Raw genomic sequence first — 23,723 nt, 5'->3', positions numbered from 1 at the left:
AATTTATATATTTAATAAATATTAAATATGCTCAATGCTGATTTATTATTAAACCCCCAAATTTCTTGCCATTCAAAGTTACTAAGCTTCTGTGAATCCTGAAAGACATTAGAATTATTGAGTTATTACAAATGTCCACACTACAGAAGGCAACAAAATGGTTTCTGATGGTTGCTTTATAAATTAAAAGTTCTAGTCCTTGGGATTTATAGAAAGTAAGAAAAAAACTCACACTTTTCAATAATATTAAAGAGAGTAGAAAGTGATAAAAATCTCACATTTAAATTTAATATAAACAACTGTATAAGATAACCCTCCACTGGGACTCTCGCCATTCTTGATAGCAATCTTTAGATGGTATTTCTGAAGAATTATCACCCTCTTATCTTCTGAACATCTGTGGATCTCCTGTAATTTATTATGTAATTTAAAAAAACCTATTGTACTGATTTCAGGGTTGATTCAACCGTTGAGGCAAGAAAGTATTGAGCTGAAATTAGTTTCAAGGAGGTACTTTTGCTTTATTGGTGATTTTTTTCATCTATTCAAACATATCCAATTCTTGGAGATTGCTTGGGCAAAACCCCACATTTTTCTTGGCAAGGTTTTTCAGAAGGTGGGACTAGAACTCACCATCTCCCTCAGTTTCTAGCATTTGCCATTATCCCAAACTGGTGCTTTTTTTTTGGAGAATATTGTTATGTAGATATTTGGAAGGAGCATATTCATGTCAGCAGAGTAACAGCTTCATTAATATTTAAGGGAGAAAACTGCTGGTATGCAAAACGAGAAGAATGTAGGTCTCATTCATAGGTAGATGTTTATTCTTTTTGAAGTTTATTGTTTAACTCAAGTTACCAATTATGGTCTTGAGGAAAGCTTGATGGGGATTCAAATATATAAATATATATATTTGACTGTATAGAACTGTTGTGACTTCTGCATATGCAATGTTTTGAAAAGAGAAGAGAAAATATATCATAGTACTTCCCATTTGACTCCTTTCTATTGTTAACTTGTACAGTAATAGGCTCCTATGAACAGGTACTGATAATCACATCTTGGGAGTTAAATATAATGTGGTATGGAAATATTTTAAAGGGGCTTTGTTGTGGCCTGGCTTTGCTATTCCTGCTCTGCAGACTAGTTTGCACTTTGCTTTGTCAAATAGAAGATGGCTGGCATACGAAGGGGAGAATTATGCCGCACTCTCACTTGTGATCATGCAAACAGTGTGCTAAACCCACTGCTCTGTTAAATCATTGGATTTCTGTACTATAAACATTGGATGGGGGAGGGAATCCTTCCTTAGTGGCTGCTTATAGCAGAAGAAGCACTATCAACTGGATGAGTTAAAACAAGGAAGCGAAGGAATTGGATAATGCCTTTAAGATGATTGACCCCAGTTTTGTTTTTAAAGAGAAGGAATATAAAAACAAACAGAAGAATTGGGAATAGGGGTGGGGGATGAAAATATAATGATGTTTGGATGACCATACTGCAGGTGGTTTATAAACAGTGAATGAACGGGGAAATAATTTTTGAAGCTAGCCTCTTTGTTTGGAAGGTGCCCCCATCTCCTTCTTTTGTCTTCTAGTTCTGTTCCCTTTCTTGTCCAGGCCCTGCACACCCCAACACTTCTTGTTTTCATTCATCGCAGCCTAGTCCTTTGCCTCCATTGGCTTCCCCCACTGCTTTCTGACCTGTGTTTTCCGGAGGCCTTTACGTGGGAGAGAGAGATGTGCATTCATCATGAATGGCTCAGGTCAGTGAGCACATGTGGCCGCAGGGATTTTCTTTGGCCCAGCTACAGGAGTGCTCATGATACCCCTCTCTTCCCCTCCCTGGTTAACTTTCTATCCTTGTTTCCCCTCTCCGCTTTTCTTTGTCTGCTTTCTGACCTTCCTCTGATACAACATCAATCTCCTTATAAGAACATCCTTTTCTCCCTATTGTTATCAATCATGGCAAGAAGTGACTAATATAACTCATAATAGACTATATTTTAAAAAAAATCTTTTCTACCAAAACAAGATTGAATCCACATACACAGCCTTTTTTTTAAACCCTCTGCAAGGGTCTCTTAAAATCTAAATACTTTCCTTCCCTTCTCTGTCTTTTGCTGCCTCCCGTACCTAGAATTCCAGCCCAAGAAATTATTTTTGTGCTGCTTGGTTTATGAAGCCACCAACTTCACACCAACATTCTTCTTTTCAATTGAAACAAGAACCAATGCATAGATTTTGTGTTTGGCTGGCATTTATTCTTGACTGGCTTTGCCTTTCCCTTCCTAACTACCTGTGACTTTAAATGGAAGCTCCATAGCCAGAATTCGAAGGGGCTACTGCTCATGCTACTGAATACTGTTTGCAGAGGAAGGGACTTGATTTCCTACTATGCCTGCGGGCTTCCCACAGCTATCCAGTTGGCAAATGTAGGAAACAAGACGTTGCACTTCACAAGCCTTTCATTTGATCCAATCATTATACTCTGTATAATGGAAATGTTGATTAAAGTCCCTTGGGGGCAGGGAATTCATTTTTTAAACTTGTTACTTGGTGAAGCTGCATTATCTTCATTGGCAAGCAGCCCTAACCTTCCACAATTATAATAATGTTCTCCATCTATAATGTTCTAGCCTTTGCTTTTTTAAAATCTGGGATGATTGCTACATATATTCATTGGGTTCCTCTCGTGTTCCCCTCTGCACGTATGCATTTATTTATTTGTTTGTATAATTTATTGCTACAGGAATTGATCTGTTGCCTCCTCCTAAGTGGTTCTCGATATTTTCTGTTCATACCATTTCAAGTCCAATCCTCCCAGTGGATTCATTATCATCATGGCTCCTTGCAAATATGGGAAATGGGACTTGATACATTTGTGGGTAAAGGAAAAGCTCTGTTCCAATCCAAGAAAAATAGCTGACCTTGGTTCTGAGGCCTTTAACTATTTATTTATTTATTTTACTTCCTGAAGAATTAAGTGAAATCTGGCTAACTTTTTTCCTCCATCAGCTTCCTTAACTTGGTTCATTTATGCACCCCATTTCCTTTACAGCATAGACTTTTCATTTGTTTCTATCTGTACTAATTTCTAATTTCTATGTACACACTGTATAATGGACATTAATACAATTGAGCGAGTCCAGAGATATTTCACGAAAAGAGTACTCCACTCCTCTGCTCACAGTAGAATTACTTTATGCCACCAGGCTTGAAATTTTGGACCTGGACAACCTAGAACTATACCACCTACGATCTGACCTAAGCTTAATACACAAAATTGTCAGCTGCAACGTCCTACATGTCAGTGACTACTTCAGCTTCAACCGCAATAATACACGGGCAAACAATAGATATAAACTCAAACCGCTCCAAACTTGATTGCAGAAAATACAACTTCAGCAACAGAGTGGTCAATGCACTTCCTGACTCTGTTATATACTCAAACCCCCAAAACCTTAACCTTAAACTGTCTACTGTGGATCTCACCTCATTCCTGAGAGGTCTGTAAGGGTTCGGGTGTGCATAAGCGTACCAGAGTGCCTACCGTCCCTGTCCTATTGTTCCCATTTATTTGTATTTCTTATGTATATACTTATACCTGCTTATACTTGCATGTTTATATGTTATATTCATACTTATACTTGTTTTCTCATACATGCTTGACAAATCAAATAAATAAATAAATAAATAAATAAATAAATAAATAATAAATAAATAAATAAATAAATAAATAAATAAATAAATAAATAGTTCCATTTGAGAATGCCCCTTTTAGTCCCATTTGCTAACACAGGAGATGGGTTAGCAGCTTCAGAATAATCCTTAAATGCCTTAACAGAGCATAGAAACCAAAAATATAAGACGAGCTGTGTAGAACTGTCAAGTCTATTCTGGCACCCTGTTTGACCCAATAGCCAACCAGCAGCCTGTCACATGCTTCTGAGAAATCATAAACATAAATTGACCCCAAAGGCACCCTGCAGCTCATGTTCTCCAGAACTGTCATTTTTCCAGGATTGGAGTTAAGATGTGTATTCTTACAACTAGCATCCATTGAAAAGTCCAACTTCCATCACTAATTCTATTTTAAATTCTTATTAGTTGATGGCTATAAACACATTTTTTAGTAACCTGTTTGTGGGAGACTTTTCAGAGTAGATCTGTCAAGTCTTCAGCAAGCATATTACTAAAGAAGGAAGATTAGGAAAGTCTCATTAATCAGGTCTAATGCAATGATGGTGAGGATGATGATGGTTCGTTACATAATCAGCCAGATGTTTAGACTGGATTTGATATTTTGTCTACCTACTGAGTTCTTCCCAAGGACCTGGGATAGACAGATGTTATTCTTTGATGGTGCCAAAAGTATGATTGCAGAATGTAGATTGTGAGTAAAGCTTCCTTTTGCAATTGACTGATGGTGATTTTGTCAATGCTGATGGTATTCAAGTGGTGTTCCAGTTATTTTGAGATCACATCCAAGGTGACTATTACTATTGGTACTATTTTCACTTTATTTGCCAGTCATTCAGACTACTACTACTACTACTACTACTACTACTACTACTACTACTACTACTTCTTCTTCTTCTTCTTCTTCTTCTTCTTCTTCTTCTTCTTCTTCTTCTTCTTCTTCTTCTTCATAATAATAATAATAATAATAATAATAATAATAGGCAAATTGTGTGCAGTGTTTGATTACTCAGAGGTATAATAGCAAATAACATTAAAGATTATTTAGAAAAAAATACGCTTCCAATAGAATAGAAAGAAAGCAGAGGTACAAAATATCATCTTCTTATAAAAATATGTCGATTCATTGCCACAAACCTGGATCATCAATTGTTTGGAAGCAACTAGCATCAGTAAAAAACATTATAATGTTTATAGAAAATATAATGAAGCAGTGAAAAACAGAATTGGTGGTTGGAAATGAAAAATATGGGCTCATCAATATTAGGATAGGCATCTTCTCCATAGTGAGGGGAGGAGTATCCAGGATGGGTTAACCTCGTCCTCGTTGATTGGACTGAGTCCAATAAGCTCTTTAGGCCACACCCTAGTCACCAGGTAATACCCAGTTATCGACTCAATCCCTAACTGGACGGTTGTGTTATCCTGGTTCCTGTGAACTTTGCAAGAGAGAGAAAGATAGACTGATTTAAAGTACAACTTACTATTCCTCAAGGGTGTGAGTACCTTGGTGGCCAGCAAAATCCCCGGCGTGGGTAGCAGCACTCGCCATTAGCCTGCAAGGGTAGCGGACAGATTTGGTCACTAGGAGGAATCCTGCGGCCACTCAGGAGGGCTTTAAGACCCGGGAGAAGGAAAAAGCCTCATGATGCGCTGGCCTTTAAGGGTGCCTTTAAGAAGCAGCCAGACGAAAGCCCTGAAACAGTGCAGGAGCACTCTGCCGCTCCCCGCAGGGGTCAAGTGACGAATCACAACGTTTTAAACATTGCGGAGTGCCCACTTTTCCTAAGCACTGGAAGGGCCGGTGGAGCCGGGAAACGAGCGCGGGAGGCAAGGGGGAGAGAGAGATCTCCACCTTAGAGAAAAGTATGCGGCAGCTCAAGCAGCATAAGCTGCTTTTCAAGCCAGCCGGAGGAACGGAGCTTTGAAATTTGGTGCGAATCGCCATTTTGAACATGTGATCCAAGATGGCGGCTGCCAGCAATCCAGAGGACACTTGCAGGAGCCAGGTCCTCGTTTCTACAGCCAGCCCCACCGGAGGAACGGAAGAGCCCCCAAGGTCAGAACCTACACCCAAAGGTGCTTCCAAGGGAGGGGCCGGAAAGGCAAAAAGAAAAACCAGGCATCTTTCTTCCAAGGCAGCTAAGGAGCCAAGTGCTGGCTCCAAGCCTCTCAAACCTGGCTCTAAATATGAAAGGCAGAGGCATAGGGCTTTAGAGTGAATATGTCACAAGGCCAACAACAGGAAGACTCCTCCTGGTCTGGGGTCTGATGAGAAGCTACCAGGGCCTTCCTCACCAGCAGGACTACAAAGGAGGATCTCTCTCTACAAGTGTGGATTCCCTTTGACACCTCAGGCATCTGGGGCACAATCCAGGGATGGCAATCACCCTCACGCACCATGGGGCCTTCTCCACAAGCCCTCCCTCCAACACCTGCAGATATTGGGGCCGGTCAAGTACCCACCTCAGGGGTACCAAATTTTCAGGACATGATGATGAGGGCTTTTCAACAGTGCATGGCTGCTGGTTCCAACAGCCCTCGACACAGCCTCACATGGCACCCTTACCCATGGTTCCTGAGGGGCTGGAGGCCCAGGGGCAGACCCCTCTGACTCCCCTATTTCGTCTCAGGAGGACAGCGAGTCTGAATCCGAAGAAGGCAAAATCAAAGAGGATAGACTCTCTGAGGTCGAGGGCATTCCTTCTTCGAAGCCCACCTGTCTGGGTTGTTCCAGTCTTCCTTATACAAATCCTTACTCTTCAAGACAAAAACAGCTGCCAAACTTGGCAACAGGCCATCAGAACCACCAATGAATCTTCAGGGCTTCTCGGCAGAGACCATATTTGAGGAGCAGACCATGGAAGCCGACATGGTACCCACACCCAAGTCTTCCTTGACCTGATTAAAAGACAATGGGCATCTCCCGCCTCAGGCCCGATGCCCACATCCACAGACAAAACATTTTTCAATGTGGACAAGGACATGGCAAGCGATTCTTGATCTGAAGAGGCTAAACCACTTCATACGCTACCAAAGGTTTAAGGTGCATTCGCTGCATTCTATCCTGGAAGGGGTTAGGCAGGGAGATTTTCTCAGCTCCATAGACCTCACGGAGGCCTACTTACATATACCCATAGCCCCTGAGCACAGTCAGTGTCTCAGGTTCTGCTACCTAGGGCACCACTTCCAGTATCGGGCCTTACCTTTTGGGTTGTCTTCTGCGCCCCGAGTTTTCACGAAGGTAATGGCAGCATTGGCAGCGTACCTAAGGTTAATGCCTATACTAATCCAATGCTATCTAGATGACCTGCTGTTGCATTCATCTTCCCTTAAGGATGCCCTACGGGACTTAGACATCACCATGTTAACCTTAAGAGATCACGGATTCTCAGTTAATCTGGCCAAAAGCCATCTACAGCCCTCCACTAGGCTGATTCATTTAGGAGCTTTGATAGACACTGTGTCAGGCACAGTTTCCCTGCTGTCTGAAAGGCAGCACGATCTTAGGGAGCTGGCCTCCCAGGTATCCAGGGAGCGTAGGGTATCCCTAGCTACATTGTCCAGGTTGCTAGGCATGATGGTATCCGCCATTGGCATTATGCCTTGGGTGTGCTTCCACATCAGAGACCTCCAATGGTCCCTTTTACCATTCCAGCGAAGGCGCATGAGCTGCTCCCAGATCAAGATCCTCCTACCAGCAGAAGTATCCCACTCCCTGATATGGTGGACATCCCCAGCGATAACCAAGGAGGAATTCTTCAGAACTTCAGACCGAGTGATGGTTACAACGGATGCCAGTCTGTTTGGATAGGGGGGGGGGCACCTGCGTACTCAGATGGTGCAGGGACAATGGAGCCAGGCGGAATTGACTCACAACATAAACTGGCTGCAGCTCAGGGTGGTCTGCCTGGCCCTCAGACAATTTCACCACTCTGTCAAGGGCAGTCATATTCTAGTACTCACAGACAACATAACCACCAAGGCGCATATAAACAGACAGGGGGAGACCAGATCAAAGTCCCTCATGCTGGAGGCCAAGAGACTGGGGCTTTGGGCCAAAAGGAATCTATTCTCGATAACTGCGGAGCAGATTGCAGGGGTGGACAACGTCAGAGCTGATTGGCTCAGCCGACAATTCAGAGTGGAAACTGCAACCAGCAATCTTTGAGGCAGTTGCAGAACTTTTCGGCCGTCCAGAGGTCGACCTATTTGCCACCTGTCTCAACGCTCAGCTCCCAAGGTTTTACTCCAGGTACCCAGCTCAGAAAGCGGAGGGGGTGGATGCTCTCCACTGCCTGTGGCCTTGAGAGCTCCTGTATGCCTTTCCACCCTTGCTGTTGATTCCCAGGGTCATCCAAAAGATCTTACGGGAGGGGGTGCAGGTGGTGCTGATTGCCCCACATTGGCACAGGTGGCCTTGGTTTGCCGACCTCAGGTCCCAGTGGACAGGCCCTGGAGGATCCCCCAGGAGAGGATCTCCCTCTGGCAGGGGTCGCTGGAGCACCCGGACCCTCAGTGGCTCTAGTTAACTTCCTGGTGCTTGAGTGAGCATCCTGAGGTAGGACAATTTCTCCTCCAGGATCATACAGATGATCCAGGCAGCTCGCAGGCCTTCCATGTAGCGTATCTACAGCGCTACGTGGCACACCTTTTGCACATGGTGCACCACCAGGAACCATGACCTGGTTCAGGCCTCAGTGTCACAGGTGCTCGACTTCTTTCAGGCGGGTCTGGACAGAGGGTTGGCTTTGAATACTATTAGAAGACAGGTCTCTACAATTTCCTCGGTACTCCTGTGCGATAGGTCTCAGACACTAGCTCACCACCTCATGGTCAAGCGGTTTCTCAAGGGTGCCTCTAATCTTAGACTGCCCATGGTACACAGGTACCCTTCCTGGGACTTACACAGGGTGCTGGACGCTCTGACAGCCCCCCCCCTTTGAGCCGCTACGAACAGTTTCTCTCAAGTTCTTGACACTCAAGGTGGCCTTTTTGGTGGCCATTACCTCCGCTAGGTGGATATCTAAGCTACAGACACTGTCTACCAGGGAAGACCTATTTGTGTTCCACCAAGACAGAGTGGTTCCACGACTGGACCCCTCCTTCATACCCAAGGTATGCTCTTGTTTCCATCGTTCGCAAGAACTGATATTGCCCAATTTCTGTCCGGCCCCACTCATCCTTTGGAGAGAAAGTGGCATACGTTGGACGTGAGGAGGGCTCTGAGATATCTACCTCAAACGAATCCTGCCAACCAGAAAATCAGAAGCCATGTTCATCTCCTTCCAGCTGGGGTCCCTTGGAAACAAGGTAACCTCTACCACTATAGGCAGGTGGTTGCGAACCTGTATTGCTACTGCATACCAAGCACGAGGGCTGCAAACACCAAGGGCTATTTCAGCACATTCAACATGAAGCACGGCCACTTCAGCGGCCTGGGCCATGCAGGCCTCCTTGACTGAGATCTGTAGGGCAACTATGTGGTCTTCCCTCTCACCATTCGTGAGGAATTACAAATTGGACTTCTTTGCTTCGGCGGAAGCGTCATTCGGACGTAGGGTGTTGCAGGCTGTTCACAGGGTGGGAGAAACATATCACCAGGCATAAGGTTGAGCGTATGTATGTATGTATGTATGTATGTATGTATGTATGTATGTATGTATGTATGTATAATGTGTGAACCCTCCCTAGGGACGTGTGGGCTTTGGTACGTCCCATCCTGGATACTCCTCCCCTCACTATGGAGAAAGGGTGTTGGTACTTACCTGATACGCCTATTCTCATAGTGGGGGAGGAGTATCCAGCCCTTCCCTGAGTTGTAAGGTTATTGGAACCGTTCTATTTGGTTGTATACCTGGTCTGTTAAGGAAATAAATAAATAAAGTTTGGGAACTACAACAAGGTATAGAGTGGATGACACATCGAGTGATAGAGTTCTTCGTCGAAACTGGGTATTACCTGGTGACTAGGGCATGGCCTAAAGAGCTTATCGGACTCAGTCCAATCAACAAGGACGAGGTTAACCCATCCTGGATACTCCTCCCCCACCATGAGAATAGGCGTATCAGGTAAGTACCATTGCCCTTTCCAAGCGTATTCATTGTTACCCTTTTTATTGTCATTGCTATGATTCTACTTTTAGTGGTTTTGAAGAAAAGTCTTTTCTACCATTCAACAAAAAATGTTAATAACATCTCACATTTTTATATGGACAATCTGAAGCTTTATGGAAAATCAGAAATCAAAATTCAGTCATTGAATTTTGTAAGAATATTGTAAGAATTGTTAGCATAGATATAGCAGTGGAATTTGACTTAGAGAAATGTACTACAGTAGTAAGAAATCAGGATAAACTCACAAAGAGTAATAGAATTGACATGCCAAATGAACAAACCATCAGGAGCTATTAGGATGCAGATTACAATCTGGCCCATTTTCAGTGTGATAACATCAGCATGGACAAATTTAAATTTAAAGTGTGATTAATAAAGAATACGTCCAAACAGTGAGAAAATTTCTAAAGACAAAACTGAATGGTGAAAACATCACCAAAGTCATCAATACTTTGGTCATACATTGCTGGAATTATTAACTGGATATGATCTGAACTGGACAGTTTGGATCAAAAACAAGAAATCTATTCACTCTGCAATACTTCCCTATAGTGATATTAATAAATATATCTGTCCCACAGAAATGGAGGCAGGGATTTACTTCAAATCAAACAAACTGTCAAAAAGCATGCGTTGGTTGATTACCTAAAGGGCAAACAAGAACAAGCATGATGCAAATTTTAAAAAAAGGAACTTGATGAATGTACAGGAAACAAAACATAAATATTAAAATAATCCAATAAAACCAAGAACAGAATGCTGGCAAGGAAAAGCATTACACAATCAATTTCTACAAACGATCAAAGGGAAAGTGGATAAAGATAAAACCTGGCAATAGCTTACAACTGGAATATTAAAAAAGAAACTGAAAGGCTTGATTTTTGGCTGCTCAAAAGCAAGCTTTTCAAACTAATGCAATCAAGAACAAAGTGGAAAAATCATCAAATACTTTCAACAAAGTGCAGATTGTGCAAAGAGACAGATAGCTTGTGCAAGAAGATTGCACAAACTGATTATAAATAATGGCATACACAATCACCAAAATGATTTATGGGAACATCTTTAAAAATTACCATGTGCCAGTAAAGAAAAACTGGTGGGAATGCAGAAGTAGTTGAAAATAAGGAGGTTGAAATATTTTGGGATTTCTGAATACAAACTACAAGTCTTGGCTCAAAAAACACAGGATTTAACTCTGATTGAAAAGAAGGAAGCGTGGATAATTGATTTGGCAATACCAGGAGACAGTAAAATAGAAGACAGAAAATTGGAGAAGATCACAGTGTCAAAATCTTAAAATAAACATTGAAAGATAATGACATAAGATGGCTATGGTGGTCCCAGGGGTTATTGGCATATTGAGTATCATACAAAAAAAATATTGGATGGCATTTAGAAAATATGTACAGTGATAATTTTTTCATCTGTCAGTTTATACTGCTTATACTCTGCTGATAGATTACAACATCCTAATTTTTTGGGAAGAACTCTATATAGGAAGGCTAACACTACTTAAAGAACTGACAGATTGATTTCACATTTTTGTGTATATAATAATTAGTAAAAATACTGGGACCATCAAATTGAAAAGATTTTGGAAAATGTATGGGTTAAGATGTCATGGAACTTTAGATCCAAATAGACTTGCTCATAACATATAGTATATGATATAAAAGGTTTTTTAAAGAAGAAGGACCAGTTCATGAATGTTGCTATACTAGGTCATACTAAGATTGAAGAAAAAACAATTGGGAAAAATTACAAAATATTGGGACTTGCAGATCAAAATCAAATACTTATGGAAAAAGAAATTTGTTGTTATCCCAATCATGATTGGACGCTTTGAAGCAATGCCTTAAAGGATTCCCTCAATATCTGTAAATATTGAATTCATCAGACTTGACTAAAAAAATTACAAAAACCTCAAACTGCTTGGGTTCTTATATCCTTATATTCTTAGATGCTATCTTAATAATTCTTAGGTCTTGGTTAGCACTTAAATTATTATGTTTCCACCTATAGTATCTCAGATTGTGTCTTTAACTGTAGACTACCCACATATAAGGACGATACAAAATTTTGCAAAGCAGTAAGTAGAACACTGTCATATATTACTGAATACATTAAAGTGAGACCTCTTTGAATTATTTGAACTTTTTTCTCCCAATTTCCTTTAATAAAGGACCAAAACCTCTTTTAAGAGTGAAGAACACTCCTGTGCTCTTTGCCACATTTTGAAATATTTCCATGTACTTGATTAGACTACAAGAATTGCTTTGGATTCTTTTAGCTGAATCGACAGGAATTACCCTGTAAGCCTTACCTAGCTTGTCTACCATGTCAATTCTTATACGGCACAAGATATTCATTTGCCTAGGTAATTGCATTTTGTTTGCTCTACTTTATTTCTTGGCACAACAACAAAGGTCTATAGATTCATGGGAAGGCCACCTACTTACTATACTTTATGTCTCAGCCTTTCTTCCAGAAATGCCAGACAGCATGTGGTGAGAATTATCGCTTTCTCTTCCAACTATCATTGTGAGATTGAGTGAAGGCAAATGGCAGGATTAGGGCATGAATCCATATTTTACCATCTATGACAGCCCTCATAAAGAGCCAAATATTAAGGATGTTAAGGAATCATTCTCTCCCCTTCTCCAAATTGCAGATATCTTGTCAGGTGCTGCAAAGTGGGAAGGGATAAGACTTCCTAAAGTTAGGAATGGGTGAGTTAGACAGAAACATTTTTATCTCCAGTAGATTTTTCCCAGTTTTCTGCACTGAAGAATTGAAACCCCTCTTGCATTTTAAAGATCTTCAGGATGACTGAGTAGCAACAGTGAACACCCCAAAACTTGGTTTCTTGGTTGTTAAAAGCTGAAATCAACAGTGTTGCAGTTTGCAACATAGAAAGCAATGCAGTTGTATTGAGGAACAGTAGACTCTTGTCATTTTTAAACTTTAAAGATACTTTGAAGAGAACTTTATGAGAACCACGTGAGCAGTTGACATACAGATCAAGCAGGTACAAGAGACATGTACAAGTGCTATATAAGTATTCCAAGGAAATTGCCAAGTTCAGTTTCTGATACAGAGCTAATGTATACAAGAATTTTGGGCATCTGCTCCTTCTAATGCTGGGGTGTCAAACTCAAGGTCCAAGAGCTGGGTCCAGCCTGCAGGGTACTTAGATCTGGTCTGCGGGGCTGCCCTGGAAACAGTGAAGGACTGGCCCATGGTGCCTCTGCCAGTGAAAACAGGCTCCCAAGCTCCATTTTTGGTTGTGACAGCATCCTGCAACCCTCTGCCAGTGAAAACAGAGCTCGAGAGCCTGTTTTCACTGGCAGAGTATGCATGCCACCACAGGCACTAATACAAATGACATTTAAGCTGGCCATGCCCACCCCAATCCCCCAAAATCAAACACAACCCTGATGCGGCCCTCGATGAAATCAAGTTTGACACCCCTATTCTAATGCCATATTATATCTAATTTTAATCAGGGCAATTTTCAACTGGATGCACAAAATATGGTGAATGCATTTTGAGACCAAAAAAGCAAGCATGCTTGGATGTATGAGGTATATTTCATGAGCTTGCACAGCATTGCAGGCAAAGTTCAATTAAGAAATTGAAAGGTGTGCTCAACTAGCGTTTCAGCAATTCTAGCAAGAGATTACGGGGAGAGAAATTGACAAGCAGTTCCAATCTTTGCTTGGGGATCAAATATAGTGTGCAACCAGCCATAGGGGTTTGAGGGAAAAGGTGATAAATGCAAAGCTGTTAGGTAAACATGGAGAACCAAAATCAATTTTGGGGGGTAATGATGGAGTAAATGCACATCTGTGCAGATGTGATTCAAAAAAGCCTACTGATTTAAGAAACACTGAGTGAAATTTCAACTGTAGAGTATACTGCAGGATTATAAATATAATCCAACCAAGGCATAGAATGATGGTGATGATGATGATTGATGATGATTGGTTAATCTTCAATTCGATTCACAGTATCTGGTAAAACATAACCGTTCAAGTCCTAACCAAGGACCTAAGAGCTGTTAAGGTAACATCTGGGTATATAGGAAGTTCCAAGTTAGATGGTTTTTTGCAAAGTCACAATAATAAGTTCAAAATTTCCATGTATCTAGACAACCCTTTGGATGTTGTTAAGGAGCCCTTAAGTCTAAGGGCTCCTATTACTATTGGTACAACCACTGATTTCTTGCTCCATGATTAAGAAATAATGAAACTGGTGCAGGAAAATGTGTTCCCTCCCATTACTATTGTCATCACCATCTGAAGCTCCTGATTCAGAAATATTCTTAAACCCACCCACTAATGACTTTGTCGTGGGCTTGTCTCTTGCGTTTTTTGCCCATTGAAATATTGGTTTTCGAATATGTGGATTCCAGCTGAGTGATAGTTGTCATCTTCAAACCTAATACAAATCATCAGCTCTGTAGTATGATTTGTTCAGGGCTTGATAGCCCCCTGCCTTCTTCTCCCCCCCCCCCGACTAACGTAGCAGTTTTAAGAAGGAAGTGAAAGTACATTTATAGATCTATGGGGTCCTACTCTCTGAGCTTTGTTGTTTTCTTGCCAGACATTTCATTACCAAAGTAGGTAACATTATCAGGACTAGTACCAAGGAGTAACACAGTATCTATATAGAAGTAGGAGTTTGTCAGCTTTGCAAGTGATTTTCCTGGAAATAAATACGGGACAAATCTGAAAGGATTAAAAATATTGTTTATGTTTATAACTTTGTTTTATAAAGAAAAATTCAAGTATAAAATCAAGAAGAATTAGTGTCCATTTTCAGTTACGAGCATGATGACAAAGTAACATTGCAACCAATCCTTGCATTTATGACCTTTGTGTGCCTGAAAAGCAAAAGAAAGCTGATGTAAAATCATAAGCACAGTTGTGATATCACATAGCGACCGCTTCATTTAATAGCCAAGTTACCAGTTCCAGTTTATGGTTGCTAAATGTGGAACACTTGTATATATTCTTCTGCAAATTGTTGAGTTTGTGGTGATTTTGAGCAGAGGAACTAGATCCGTATCTTTTCTCTGGGATAAAAAATGTAACTATTGGCCCCAAATATATTTCCATTTTCTGAAGGAGTTACAAGGCAAACAAACAATATGAAGATGACCTTCTCTATCCTAAGTAGTCTGATATTAAACTGAGCCATTAACCTAAATCTGTGTCACATCTGAGTGAGAAAGAAGAATACACACGCTCTAATTTAAGAAGAGTTACCATATTTGACAGCTCAGTGGAGCAGTACATGGTAAGGACATAAAGGATGCTGAGGTTAATATTAAGGAGCAGAGGAAGAAGAAGATGAATATTCTAATCTTTTAATAGTGAATACCAATACCTGGAAGCTGATTAATTCAGAAGCAAAATAGGACCATCAAAAAATAATAAGAATAGTTTTACCTACTTGGAAATTTTCTAGATAGTCAGCAATATTTTCTTTTTCTACCTAGCAAGTGCGATATAAGCACATATATCTTAAAAGAACATCTAAAAATCAAATGCTTTTAACTATAAGACTTACAGAGAACATTACTGTCAGCTAAGCCTGAGATAGCAAATCAATCTAAATTTATGTTGGATGGATTTCTATGCTCTTCTATTTCATTAGATTTTCTGATTTTAAAAAAAGTGGAAAATTCTTGTTATGTGTAATTTCCACAAATACAGGCATGTTATAAAACATAATTTTGAAAAGTAAAAACTTCTAAGAAAAACCTCTTACAAATCTCAGGTGGTCTTCAACTTAGAATCACCATTGGGACCCGCATTTCCAAACAAGGTGGTTGTTAAGTGTGTCACACCCAATTGTACAACCTTTTTGGCTATAGCTGTTAAGTGATTCATTGGAATTGTTAAGTGAAACACATGGTTGTTACCGGAAGTGGATCTGGCTTCCCCCATTGACTTTACTGTCAAAAGCTGCCTGGAAAGGTTGCAAATGGAAATCACATGACCTTGAGACATGGCAATCATCATAAATACATGCCAGTTGCCAAGCACTCAGAATTTGATCATGTGACCATGGAGATACTGCCACAGTCATAAGTGTGAGGATCAATTGTAACTCATTTAATTTTCAGTGCCATTGTAACTTTGCTAAAGTTGCTAAATGGATGGTTTTTAAGACAAGGTCCTATGCACATTTTTGTATGTACTCTAGGCCCCCTTTTAAAAATGTACATTTGTAAATCATGTCTTTTTAATTAATTTTGGAGGCAAGGTAATTTGTTCAGTCAGATCCCAATTTGCTAAATCACACCATTCTAACCAGAGGTGGGTTGCTCCCGCTTTAGCCCAGTTCGGCCGAACCGATAGTGGTGGTGGTGGGAGGATCCATCCACCTGCCCGGACTCTTCTGCACATGTGCTGAAGTGTTGGGCGTGTACACGAGCACAAGCAAACTGTCAGTAAACCGGTTAGCAACCCACCACTGGTTCTAACTCAATTTGTAGTAGATTTATTTTTTCTTTGCTTTGCCACTGTACCAAAATTCTTCATTTTCCTATACAAGATTCCAGAGATTTCCCAGTTCCATATACATTTTTTTACTTCTCTGTGTGAAAGTGAAAGATGCGGAAAAGGGAAATTGATCTGTTTAAACTCCCCATCTGTGAAGCATTCTACGAACTATCAATTGGAATCTAGACTACTCTATGTGTTCTTCCTTTCCTGTGTGTGTACGCATGCTGGTTGTTTAAGTATCTCCTATTGGAGGAGAGCCCTCTCAGCCCCAGGTTGTATGTATTTGCTGGCCCATGAAAAATTAATGTGTGCTCTCTGTCTCTTGATTTCTTCAAAAATAATACCTGGGTCACTGGAGACAAGCCATCTGGGGAGCATCATTTTGGCCAGCTGCAGAAAGCAAGGCCCTGAAGGAAATGATTGTCCTTCTCTTTCTCACTTCCCACGCTAAAATTTTCCTTAAATAAAATTTCTATGATTATGTTAAGTTGGTTCTGCAAAATAAACTTTCCATTTTGATCGAATTCAAAACTTACTTTGTTGGTTTAATATTCATCCAAAATACCTTTCTGTTGTAACATAGAATGTCTTCTTTAAGCCAGCTCTTGCTACTTAAATCCAAAAGGGAATCAGGCATATGTGCCTGATTTTGGTTATATTCTAGAAGCTGGCCCAGCCTGTGTAAGAGCATTTCTTGCTCTTTGCTCAATATGGTCCAGGATAAGCAGAAGAAGAACAATTCTGTCCTTTGATCACTGTGAAAGCATCCTTCAGACTGGTTCGCCTATTTCAGACACAGGATGACAGATGTGGACTTTGTGGTCCACTCTGTTTTAGGAGTAGATTTTTGATCCAGCAAATTTCTGGCTTGTTTTTAAATTAAAGATCTGTAGAAATGTACCAGATCAGTGCAGGATGTAAATAGGAATTATACCTCCCAAGAGTGCTTGGGACTGTATATAAATAGGGAACAAACCTCACTCTTGCTAGCACTGATAATGTTGCCCAGTCAGTAATGGAATGTCTGCAAGCAAACAACCAAATACAGAATGCACCAAGGACTCCACAGTTATGCCTTCTTTGAAAGCTGTAAAGGGTGGCTGAGAAGTTAGGATCCTTTGAATAGTACCTAAGAATACCCGTTCCTGGAAGTTCTGGGAAATAAATAGCTTCTCTTGTTTTTACTTTAAGTTTGACAATTTTAAAAAAAGCTACACCATTCTATGTTTTGTAACTCATTACCATTTTTCTCAACAGCTTTAATTGCTACACTACTTCTGTGAAGATACAACCTGTGTTTATGGGTTCATTCTTTGCTCTGGATGAAGTTACACAATGACTTGAAAGAGTTTTTGTTCAGTCATTGGTCTCTCTTCTGAAAAGAAGTGTTTCTTTAAAAAAATATTCAAAAGTTATTGTTAAGTGTTAACTGAGATATGAGAGCAGGGAAGGGGAAGGGGGCCTTTGATCTCCACTGTTGTCACAGTGCAGTTCAGGAACCAAACATGTTTCATTGAGCTTAAGCTGCCTTGTCCTGTTGTAGAGTCTTCAGTAAAAGAAGAAAATAATAAGACAGGCACCAACTCTGAGAATCGGTAATATAAGAAGAATTCAATGTTTGTAAAAGCAGAATCTACCGTAGTTGCTGCTTGCAAATAAGTTCTTCAATGGAAATTGGAATGAAACAGGTGATAAATGTGGGACATATGACTCATTCTCAAAGTATGAAGTAGCTGCATGTAATGGATGAAACTACTTAAATGAAAATCATGCCTGAAGACTTGCAAGAAATCACTTGCAAAGCTGACAAACTCATACCGTAGTTCCCCCAGCCCCGATCCCATATGTGATAGCAAATCTTGTTTGAGACTAATAATCATGCTGGGGATGATATAGGGAGGAATTAGCTGTCATTTGGAACTGTCTCCTAAAATCATCATTTTTATCTGTTTATCTCTCCAACAGAAATCCTTTTGGATACAACAGGAGAGACCTCTGAGATTGGATGGACCGCCCATCCTCCTGAAGGGGTAGGTGCTTCCCTTCCTACTCTTTTGCTGAAAATTGTCCCACCTGCTTAATACCTGGTAATGTGTTCTGCACACAATAAAGGCCCGCAGAGAAACCAAGATGTAATAAGCTGGGATTTTGGATGGTATTCCCCCTTCAAAGACAATGGAGAAAATTATGAAGGGTTTTAAGGTTGTTGACTGATTTTTTTTCTGACTATTATAATCTCTGCCAAGTCTTTGGATCTTCTGTCTCGAAGTATCACCATAAGGGAGACAACACAGGATTCTTCTCCACAAAGGCAATAGATTTAATTGTTTTTGTTATTTCTTTAAGACCTATCTTTTGTCTTCATCAAAGGAGCATGGTTGAAAGTCCTGTCAGAGAGCCACATTGTTGAATGCTGAACAATGGTACTTTTCCCCTAGGGTTGGGTTGATATAGTGAGTTGATATAGTGTTCCCTTGACTCTGTGCAGTCTCAGCCTTTCCTTGACTACATAGAGATCCTTGACTCCATGCTCATTATACTTGAAAAAGAGAATGGACATCCATATTTAGAGTCTGGTCTTCAGACTCATTTGATAGCCCCAGGTTGAAGAAGAATGGAACTACATGACAATACTGCTGTTGAACCAACATAGCATTATTAGCATTATTGGTAGTTTTTCCAGTTGGGGTGATAGCAAAAGAGTGGCTGTTGTATAGTTTTAATTATTTCTATTTCTCCATGTAATTTATTTTCCCCGTCTGATTTTGAGAAGAGAAAGGAGAGGAAAGATTTATGAATACTGAAACAAGAGCAAAATCAGGACCGTTGTCTGGGGAAAAAGTGAATGCAAACGTCTCATTAAAGCAATTTTTATTAGGCAACAAAAGCAAGCTTCAGAATTTCATTAAAAATTCAAAAGCGAATGGGCAGTAAAAGATAAAAGTATAAAAGATATTTAAACTATGCCCACCCTGTGCATTTTTTCCTGGATTATTAATCTTGTTGATTGACAAAGAGTTCTTAGAAACTCAAAGGCTTACTCAAAAAAGTGTCCATCTTCCACTTGATTCTAGGGTACAATAATGACTCTTTAAAAATTCATCTATATATTTCAGTTTGACTGTAATCCAATGAGACATAACTCAAATAATCCAGTGGTCTATATTCTGATGGCAGAAACCACAAAATTGTTGAGTGCTTGCCTATAGAAAACAAAAAGAATTTGGAACAAGCTGCAGGAGCCCTTATTTTCCATCTTATAGCCAAAATGATAGATGAAATGCTAGTATAGACTAATTGCTCCCTGTTAACCTAGCTAAATGAAAAAGAAAAGAAAAAAAGCCATGGGGTATTTTTTTTAAATGTTTAAACATTCTTTTAAGAAATAATGGATTCCTTTGACCATTTTATAGGATGAATAATAGAAAGAAATTTGGAGGTACTGCCATCTTTTTAAAACGTTCAGCAAATTTGGCACTCTGTAGTAGGAATTCTACCTCCCTAAGAAGGAGAAGCTCAGAAAGAAGCAACTGTGTTATTATTCTCTTTGCTAGATTTGTGTTGCCATTTAACCTTTAAATAACATATTACTTTGGTTAAAGAATTATATAGAATATTAATAGTGTGTTTGTCAGCTGTACATACCAGCAGAAACTGAATTTAGCTATTCTCTGAAAGCTACATCAACACGGCACAAAAATATACCAAAGCTTAACAAACTTAACCAAACCAAATTAGAATTCTTCCTTTTTTGTACATCCCTAAAATTAAACAACAGCAAGATACGAGAGCCAAAACTTACAATGTCAACCAAACCAATATAGAAAGCAGTGTCTATCAATAAAGAACATATTATTGAAAGAATTAATTTCCCTAATAAGCAAGTAAAATCTATTTTGCGTCTCAATGGGGGATCATGACAGTGGAGGTGGTTGATCGATTAATAGCAGATCCCACCTCTCCCCCCTGCCCCTGCCTTCCCCATCTAGCTTCAATAGCAGTATTAATTCATTTTATTTGCATTTGGTCATTCACAGTGGTCCAGATCTTCTCAAATAACAAAGCTTCCTAAACATTCCAGTCCTGATTCACATGCATAATGAATGGCTCTTTTCCCTCCACTCCCGTGTGTCTTGTTCTTGCCCAAGCTGATAGTAGACATTTATTTTATTTTATTGTCATTGCATCTCGTAGAATGAAATTAAATGCCATCTTCATGTGACTAGCATCTGGTCAGTTCAGCTAGGCTGGAAGCATCTTGAGAAAAGACAAGTTAGTTATGGGTCATGAAACCGCAGAGCACCTGGATGTCTCAAAATGCTCTCCCTTGAAATAGCCAAATTTTGATTGCAGGCCAAGGCAAAACCAGAAAAAACAAATCCTCAGACTTTAAAGACATAGAATGTGAATGTATACTTTATGCTTGGAACACTTGGAACAGCTGGTTTTGGGCTCAGAATATTCTGTACATCTCTACCCACATGCAGTTTTGGAAAACTTCAGTCTTATTACTTTAAATCTAAGCAATATTTTTAAAAAACAAATGAGCCTAGAAAGAAGGTCCAGTATCTCCTTAGTCTGGAAGAACTTTCAGAATCTTTGGAGGGGAAAATAATTGGCTTCATTTTAAACTTACTTCTTCCTTTCCCCCCTCAAAGAATAGCACATTTGAGTACAATTATTTTTTTCCTAGGATAAATGGTAATGAATAAAGCACATATGTGTTAAATAAAAACACATGCAATCTAGAATGATTTGCAGTGTGGTGAGTGCTTTTTAATACTGGATTTTTCAGAACATGGAAGGAAAATTCATTCTCATCCAGTGTTGTCTTTCTCTTTGCCTTTGCCTTTGCCTTCCTCCTCCTCTTCCTCCTCCCCCCTCCTCCTCCTCCTCTTCCCCCACCTCCTCCTTTTCTTTTTCCCCTTCTCTTCCTCTTCCCCCTCCTCCTCCTTCACCTCTGTACCCCCTCTCTCAACTTCCTCTCCCTTCTTCAGAAAGTCATTTAAAAAATGACTGTGGGCAGAAGAGAGATGTACAACTGATTTTCAAGAAAAGTTCCTGAGTTCATCTACAAGACATAGATTAAGGAAGGCACTTGGTGTTGGGAGTCAGGGAACCAAGTAATATTAATCTCGTATGTCCCCAAGGAGCTTTTAAACGTGATGGAACTAAAATTTAGGCCACATTTGTGTAAAATATACTGTGGCAGGATCCAGGTGGCTGTTCTCAGGTGTAAAATAACACTGTCCCCAATCCCATAAGATTTATATTTCCAGCTTGTTTGTCTCCTTTTTCCTCTCCTCCCCTCCCCTCCCCAATTCCATACAGTGGGATGAGGTGAGTGTCTTGGATGACAGGAAGCATCTGATTCGAACATTTGAAGTATGCAATGTGGCTGAGCCGGGACAGAATAATTGGCTGCGCACTCATTTCATAGAGCGTCGTGGAGCCCACAGAATTCACATACGCCTCCGCTTTTCTGTTCGTGACTGTGCCAGCATGAGGACCGTGGCTTCTTCTTGCAAAGAGACTTTTACCCTTTACTATCATGAATCAGAGACTGATCTAGCCACTGCTGTGTATCCGGAGTGGCACGAGGGCCCCTGGACCAAAGTGGATACAATTGCTGCTGATGAGAGCTTCTCTCAGGTGGATAGTTCTGGGAAGGTGGTAAAGATGAACGTCAAGGTGCGAAGCTTTGGGCCATTGACGAAGAGGGGTTTCTACTTGGCCTTTCAAGACTCTGGTGCCTGCATGTCTCTGGTGGCTGTCCAGGTTTTCTTCTACAAATGTCCTGCAGTGGTGAAGGGTTTTGCCTCTTTCCAAGAGACATTTGCTGGAGGTGAAAGGACCTCTTTGGTGGAGGCACCAGGAACTTGTGTGGCTGATGCTGAAGAAGCCAGCAGCACTGGCTCCTCTGGAGTGAAGTTGCATTGCAATGGGGAAGGCGAGTGGATGGTGGCAATCGGAAGATGTGCCTGCCGTGCTGGCTATGAGTCTATGGACAGTGAGACAAACTGCAAAGGTAAGAAACAGGTGCTCCAGGGAGTGTCCCTGGCACTTTTCAAGTCAACCTGTTTGAAATAAAAACCCGCAGTGTCTTTGATAATAGCTTCCACACAGTATGCAAGAATCAGTAAGTCCTGTGAAAACCGAAAGTTTAAACTCCTGTGAATATAAAATACAAGAGGCTTCCTGTTACACTTTTGTGTGATGTGCGTGTATAATCTTCCCTCATCTTTATATTGAGTCAATTTGGGGTGACTCAAGTCACACTTGGTATAATCCTGTGGTTTTCTTCAAAAGAGATTATGGATTTGATTCAGCCTTGTTGGTTGGACTCTAAAAGTTGCCGGCCAGGTTTTACTTTTAGTAGCCTGCTTCTCCCTATTCTTTATGCAAATGGGAAAAACAACTTCTTCTTCTGTCCAACAATTTAGGCATGCCACAAAAAAAGGAGGATTGCTAGTAAATAAACAATATCTAGCCCTAACTCCAAGTTTTGTGGGTGACCTCTGGGCGTTCCAAGGCACCAGAACTTTTCAGATTTGATCCTAGTTTGTAAAAGTATCAATCTGAGTGATAGTCCAGATTTTAACATAATGTTTCCCCTTTTCTCTTTCTCATAAAAATGGGTCAGGCAACTGGATTGTTTTCCAAATGTTTGTTCCGAATAGCAACGAAGTCTTTGCCTAGCTTTGCTTTGTTTATTTTTTTCATGCAAATCCAAAAGTGAACAGCAGCTGTTAAAATCATCCTTGTTATAAGAGGCCCCAAAGTTGCTTTCCTTAATTATAGTAGAAATAACTACCTGCTCCCTTAACAGCTTTCATTTTCAGCTTTCTTTACCTAGAAAGGTATCCAAAGTATTATGCTTATTCTATGTATTCCATAATTGTTTACAAAGTAATCCTAATTTCCCAAACAATATTCCATATTGTGAAATTTGGTTGTACATATTACTGTATGCTTTTCCTTCAAGAAGCCATAGTTCTTTAAACTGGATGTCTTGTCTATATTTGAGTTCCAAACTGCAATACCCCAACTTAATAGTGGGAAGTGATATTCCAGACTCCTCCCAAGTAATTTGCCCAGAGTTTGCACTGCAACAGCTAGCAGTATTAGATGATGTGCAATTGCATCTTAAAGTTTAATGAAAAATCTAGCAACCTAGCATAGTCAATGGAGCTTCGTGCCGGCTGCCAGTTGCAAGTATTTCTGCTCCTCTGAACAAAGCTGTAGTAGAATCTGGAATTCCTTCTTAAACGGAGGTTAATCCCAGCTCTTCTTTTAATGTGGATTGCAATTAATCTTGAACATGACTGATATTTGTGCAGAATTTATTTATTTTTGTTAAAACCAGTGAGGAAAGTCCTTTCTCCAGAAGA

General features: G+C 40.3%; 1 protein-coding gene across 1 annotated transcript in view; it reads left to right on the top strand.

Annotated features, from left to right (window-relative positions):
• LOC116506705 (ephrin type-B receptor 5-like) overlaps nt 1-23,723 on the top strand; it is a 182,524-nt gene that overhangs the window by 33,461 nt on the left and 125,340 nt on the right. The window contains 2 exon segments of the mRNA XM_032214573.1: nt 18,298-18,362; nt 21,664-22,360. Coding sequence (XP_032070464.1) covers nt 18,298-18,362; nt 21,664-22,360 — 762 coding nt within the window.

Source organism: Thamnophis elegans, chromosome 3 (assembly GCF_009769535.1).
Source record: "Thamnophis elegans isolate rThaEle1 chromosome 3, rThaEle1.pri, whole genome shotgun sequence".
Classification (NCBI taxonomy): Eukaryota; Metazoa; Chordata; class Lepidosauria; order Squamata; family Colubridae; genus Thamnophis; species Thamnophis elegans.
The sequence above is the reverse complement of the archived record's forward strand: the minus strand, read 5'-3'. Positions and strand labels throughout refer to the sequence as shown.